General features: G+C 34.2%; 1 protein-coding gene across 2 annotated transcripts; it reads right to left on the bottom strand.

Annotated features, from left to right (window-relative positions):
• Positions 1-73: 73 nt before the first annotated feature.
• Positions 74-5952, bottom strand: LOC131807027 (uncharacterized). Of its 2 annotated transcripts, none has more exons than XM_059132056.1 (2): positions 5508-5952; positions 74-296 (listed from the first exon to the last, which is right to left on the bottom strand). In XM_059132056.1, the coding sequence occupies exons 1-2, from the start codon at positions 5763-5765 to the stop codon at positions 246-248; spliced, it is 309 nt and encodes a 102-aa protein (XP_058988039.1). In that variant the 5' UTR covers positions 5766-5952; the 3' UTR covers positions 74-245. The 2 variants fall into 2 exon arrangements, with proteins under 2 accessions (XP_058988039.1, XP_058988041.1); XM_059132058.1 differs by lacking the exon at positions 74-296 and adding an exon at positions 5163-5409.
• Between the last annotated feature and the right edge of the window lie 419 nt (positions 5953-6371).

Here is a 6371-nt window from a genome sequence, read left to right as displayed (position 1 = left end):
CTCAACGCTTGAGAACATTGATGTGTGAAAATGTTTAAAACATTTTGCAAATATAAGTAGATTGTTATATGTTTTCTTATACGACGCAAATCAAAGGTTGTTATAATATCGATTTTTCAACATTTTTTGCAATATTTCAATAGTTTTTCATTCAACATTTTCAATTCCGAAATAGGGTTGACAGTTCATTATCCTAGCAGCTGTATTCTTCTACCATGATGCCAATAGGTCCGTTTCACGCTGTTTCAACATCTCTTTGACTTTAAACTATTTCCATAATTGTTCTCTTCCGGAACCTTCAAAAATAAAATAATATTTGTTGTTGTTGTATATTGTTGACCTGTTATATTTATTTTACTTATTTTGTTAATTGCTTGGCTTAAGGTCATTAAAAAAAAACTATGTTTTTATTTTTGAATTTTTCCTTTTTTATTCATCCAATATTTCGATTTCCTCCGGAAATCACCTTCAGGGATCTGTTTTACAAAAAACACAAATTACAAACTGATTTTAACAATATATAACACAATAAATAACATACATTTTTAAAGTAAAAAGCTCGTCTATTGAGTTTAAATGTCACTATCGAACTAAGTTTTCTTTCGTCGGTGTTTATGAACTAGGCTTCTGTAAATGTATTATAAAACCGATACAGACCATTGTGCTCACATTTACAGAAGCCTAGTTCATAAACACCGACGAAAGAAAACTTAGTTCGATAGTAACATTTAAACTCAATAGACGAGCTTTTTACTTTAAAAATGTATGTTATTTATTGTGTTATATATTGTTAAAATCAGTTTGTAATTTGTGTTTTTTGTAAAACAGATCCCTGAAGATGATTTCCGGAGGAAATCGAAATATTGGATGAATAAAAAAGGAAAAATTCAAAAATAAAACATAGTTTTTTTTAATGACCTTAAGCCAAGCAATTAACAAAATAAGTAAAATAAAATAATATTATAATAAACGATTTTGACTTGGCGACATCCATGGAGAAATTATACATGGAAACATGTGATACACAATTGTTTCATAATATTTCATTGACAACATCCAACTTTCAAAATTAAAATTTCCTCCTTTGAAATGCACATACACACAACTTGTGATCTCTGAAAAAAAAGAAATCGTTTATATTTTGCGATTCCTGGCAAATATAAGGTTTGTCTGGTTACTTTTCCAGCAGGAATTGTCCAGCAACTTCTTTCTGAGAGAGTAAGGTAGTTTATTCTCTTTTGCGAGGAAAATTCGAAAAGTAAACAGACGGTATTTCTGCAGAAGCTTGCAACTAATCAGCTGATTTGTCAAAACAAACCAATTTGTCCCCTATTATAAGAATTAAGACAAAGGAAGCAACACTACCTGCGTGAAGTTAGCAACGTTGCTAACTATCCATAACATCGAATTCCACCAAAACTACAGGGCGACTCAGAACATCGAAATTTCACATTTAATACTTTTTTTCAACTGTGCGTCAGAGAAATAACCTGGAACCGATTTGAAAAAAAAAATAATTTTTAAAATTATGAATGAAAATGTCCATGAAATAAACAAATTTTGTTCGATAATGAATTCTTATACTCCAGTTATTAATTCCATACATAACATCGCAAATCAGTTTATGATACAACAACATTTTCAAATTCTGATATTTCACTGGTGGTCAGGACGGGAATCTGGCTTTGAAAGCCTCCTTATAAAAACGTCCAAAAAATGTAAATGCCAAATGAAAGTAGGAGCCCTTATGAGTATTTTGGCATATAAAATGTTCTCCAAGTCAGTTTTTGGTAGAACAAAATTTCCAATTTTCTGATATTCCACTGGTGGTCAGGACAGAAATCTGCCTCTGGAAGCCTCCATATAAAAACGTCCAAAAAACTGTGAATGCCAAATGAAAGTGGGAGCCCTTACGAGTATTTTGGCATATAATATGTTCTCCAAGTCAGTTTTTGGTGGAACAAAATTTCCAATTTTCTGATATTTCACTGGTGGTCAGGACGGGAATCTGGCTCTGGAAGCCTCCATATAAAAACGTCCAGAAAACTGTGAATGCCAAATGAAAGTGGGAGCCCTTACGAGTAAAATTGTAAAATTGCTAAACTTTCACAATTTTTGAAAAGTAAGTTCCTTATCCTTTTATGCCCTCCACCATAGTATAGCGGGTATATTAAGTTTGTCACTTCGAAATATACATTTAAGACTCCACAGAGTATATGTATTCTGCATCAGCATAAAATTCTATGTCGATTTAGCTAACCGGTATTTTTCTACCATGGGTAAACCGTGTGTAGAAGAATACAGGTAGTGGCATCGACGCAGCTGCTGGGACAATGAATTGTCAAACCAATTTTGGAATTGAAAATGTTAAATTAAAAATAATTTGGTTCCTCTTCTATTGAGCTTAGAAACTTGTCACTTGGGTAAAAAAGTTTATTTGCCATAGAAGTTATTTTTAAAATAACTTCTGGGGAGAATATCCCAGAAAAAAAAAACAAGGGAACTGATGAGGATTGGTGGATCTTTCCGAAACGTAGCCAGATTCCATCGTTCTCCTCTAATAAACAAACGCTGTTTTTATAAAAACAACAATAAAAGTATTAAGCCTGGTCATTTTGTAACAACAAAATTATTGAAATTTGTAAAAATTGTTGAAAAATACATATCATATTTGCATCGGTATAAGAATACATATAAAATCTACTTATTTTTGACAAAACATTTAAAATTTTTTGACATATCAATATTCCCAAGCGTTGCTGCATCTACCTGTATTCTTCTACCATGGGTTAACCCGCCGAATCTATGAAACCCAGTGAGTTAATCATCTATAGTCTAAACGTACCATTCATTGTACAATCGTGTGTTCTAACTCCAAAGCATGGTAGAAGAATATAGGCAGACACATCGACACAGCTGCTGCTACAGTGAACTGTCAAACCAAGTTCGGAATTGAATATGATGAATGAAAACTTATTTAAATTTATAAAAATTGTTGAAAAACGCAAATTATAATAACCTTCGAATGACGTCGTATAAGAAAACATATAAAAATCTGCTTATATTTGAAAAAACATATAAAATTGTTTCACATATCAATGTTTCCAAGCATTGATGCATCCATGGTACAATGAAGAGACGGTAGGTCAACTTTGAAAAAATTGCAAGTATAGAGGTCTACCTGTTTGGCTTGTAATGTCAGAATTAGTATCAAAACGATAAAAAAATCAAACAACTAGTTGCATTTAATTTGAATAAATAATTTAAAACCGCGATAACTGAATGAAAGGTCAACACTTCTTTTCAAAATCATGTACTATATATCTCTAAAAAATTATTTCGCTACAAAAACTCTAGATTTTGTCGATGCATACGTTGAAATAAACATTTTGAAAACATCCGAATTTGAATATTTGCTGAACAATATTTTTGTTATTGAAAAGAAAACACATACGTAAACAAATAAAAATGACATATTAAGCCAAGAAAATAAAAAAAATTAAAATCATATGGTATCATAGCCCTACCTTGATATCATTGTACCATGGATGCATCTTTCTGTATTCTTCTACAATGCTCCAAAGATAGGAGTGTGAACAGCACAATATCTTAAATATTTAACGCCGTCGTAAGAGCTGCTATATCTGTCAATATTAGACGGCGACAATCGCATAAAACCAACTCTGCCTTGTCTGCTGTGTTTTCTCCTTTTGTTATAGATCGAAAACAAATATTTGATATAAATTATTAAGTGAATTAGTCAATGATTGTATATTATTATATTTGTGTAGAATATTTAAATAAAACCGGATTCTTTAAACTGCAATATCAGTCTCATTGCAGAGTTGGTATATATTGCATTTTGTGCAAATTGCCTTCCTGTCACCTTCCTTTAAAATTTGCAATTGATTTAAAACTAATGGTAGCATTTTGGAAAGGTAAGAGTGTCAGCAATAATTTGGCGCCAATTTGATTGACTCCCATAATGGGTCTTTTTTAGACTTTTTGAGGCTTTTATAAGAAATCCGGGTCCAAAAATCAATAATCTTACGGTTCGGAAGTTATAGTCAAATTATCGATTTTTTGGACCCGGATTTTTTATAAAACCCCCAAAAAGTTAAGAAATGGTCCATTATGGGGGACAACAAAATTGATGCCAAATTATAGCTGACACTTCTACCTTTCCAAAAAGGTTCAATTTGTGCTAATACCTTTACTGAGTCCAGAGATATGGGTCTTTCCATCCGCATAACCCGATTCTAACCAGTTCATTAAAACTATGTTTTCAATAAAAAAAGGTATATTTTGCGTAAGAATTCAGAAATCTTTGATTCGCGTTAGCCGGTGTAGGACATACCCAGAGGAGAAAATCTCAAGCCCCGGCCGAAGGCCGGCTACTTACAAAAGGTATCCAATTTAGAAAACTTTGGTTCGCGTTAGCCGGTGTGGGACATACCCAGAGGAGAAAATCTCAAGCCCCGGCCGAAGGCCTGCTATTTCCAAAAAGTGTCAAATTTAGAAAACATTGGTTCGCGTTAGCCGGTGTGGGACATACCCAGAGGAGAAAATCTCAAGCTCCGGCCGAAGGCCGGCTATATACAAAAAGTGTCAAATTTAGAAAACTTTGGTTCGCGTTAGCCGGTTTAGGACATACCCAGAGGAGAAAATCTCAAGCCCCGGCCGAAGGCCGGCTACTTACAAAAGGTATCCAATTTAGAAAACTTTGGTTCGCGTTAGCCGGTGTAGGACATACCCAGAGGAGAAAATCTCAAGCCCCGGCCGAAGGCCGGCTATTTACAAAGAGTGCCGAAATTATGAACCTTTTGTTCGCGTTAGCCGGGGTCGGACATACCCATAGGTGAAAACCTCAAGCCCCGGCCGAAGGCCGGCTATTTACAAAAAGTGCCAAATTTAGAAAACTTTTGTTATTCCGACGACTGCTACGCGAAATAAACACTTTTTTCATTAAAAACATAATTTTAATGAACTGGTTAGAATCGGGTTATGCGGATGGAAAGACCCATATCTCTGGAACCGAAAAAGGTATTAGCACAAATTGTAGCATTTTGGAAAGGTAAGAGTGTCAGCTATAATTAGGAAACAATTTTGTTGACCCCCATAATGGGCCCTTTTTTGACTTTTTGGGGGTGTCATAAAAAATCCGGGTCCAAAAAATCGATAATTTGACTATAACTTCCGAACCATGACAACTTACCCCTTCATGTGACCACTTGTTGGATAGGTATTTCCATAAGCTTTCAATCGATACCCATATTGTCTATATCGGGTAAGTGGATCCGGGTCCAGGCGGGGTCTTGATCCCGGACTTTTGGGTCAAAAATCTGGGGTCCCGGGTCCGTCCCCCAAGAAAAAAATAGTTTCCCGGGATCAGGGTAAAAATACCTACCTCTGGAAAAAATTTCGAAAAAATCTAAGAGTTTTTACTAAACTAGAGTTGTTCCTTATTTTTAATCAATTTTTTTGTATTCAATGATGTCGCAACCTACCACAAACACTTCCGATGTGATTCCATGTACACCTTGTTTTAAAGATTTTTCTTTAAGAATTTCGGATAGCTTTTCAATGGGAACCAATTGTGTAAAATATTTCTCGGTTACATCTGCTCCAGAAGCTGAACGGCTCATTGTATTTTCGACCTTGAGAGCAGCATTAACTGCTAAAGAATGCCCACTTTTCTTGTTATTGTTAGCTCCACCTTCGGGCACTTCACCACCATCATTACTGTTTGACGTTGAGTTTCCCATTTTGAGCAGATAATTATTTTGAAGTTTTTCTTCGTAAAAAATGTCCAACAAATTAAGCGCTCTTATTTGTATAACTAATTAGCAATAACAAAGGTAACAAATGCGCAATAATTATTTAAAATGATTGCACAGAAAAAAATGTTAGAAAAACTTCGTTGAATTGGCTTATCAAAACTGATTCAATACATGTATGTACGTAAAGTACATAATTTAGTACGTTTTAAGCAAAAAAGTTGGGTACATCGTTAAGAGTGACGTAAACCACAGAAGGGATGTAAATATATGGCAGAATAATACAGGTATATGCCTCAACGCTTGAGAACATTGATGTGTGAAATGTTTAAAACATTTTGCAAATATAAGTAGATTGTTATATGTTTTCTTATACGACGCAAATCAAAGGTTGTTATAATATCGATTTTTCAACATTTTTTGCAATATTTCAATAGTTTTTCATTCAACATTTTCAATTCCGAAATAGGGTTGACAGTTCATTATCCTAGCAGCTGTATTCTTCTACCATCATGCCAATAGGTCCGTTTCACGCTGTTTCAACATCTCTTTGACTTTAAACTATTTCCATAATTGTTCTCTTCCGGAACCTTC

This window comes from Musca domestica, unplaced genomic scaffold, assembly GCF_030504385.1.
Source record: "Musca domestica strain aabys unplaced genomic scaffold, Musca_domestica.polishedcontigs.V.1.1 93, whole genome shotgun sequence".
Taxonomy (NCBI): domain Eukaryota; kingdom Metazoa; phylum Arthropoda; class Insecta; order Diptera; family Muscidae; genus Musca; species Musca domestica.
The sequence above is the reverse complement of the archived record's forward strand: the minus strand, read 5'-3'. Positions and strand labels throughout refer to the sequence as shown.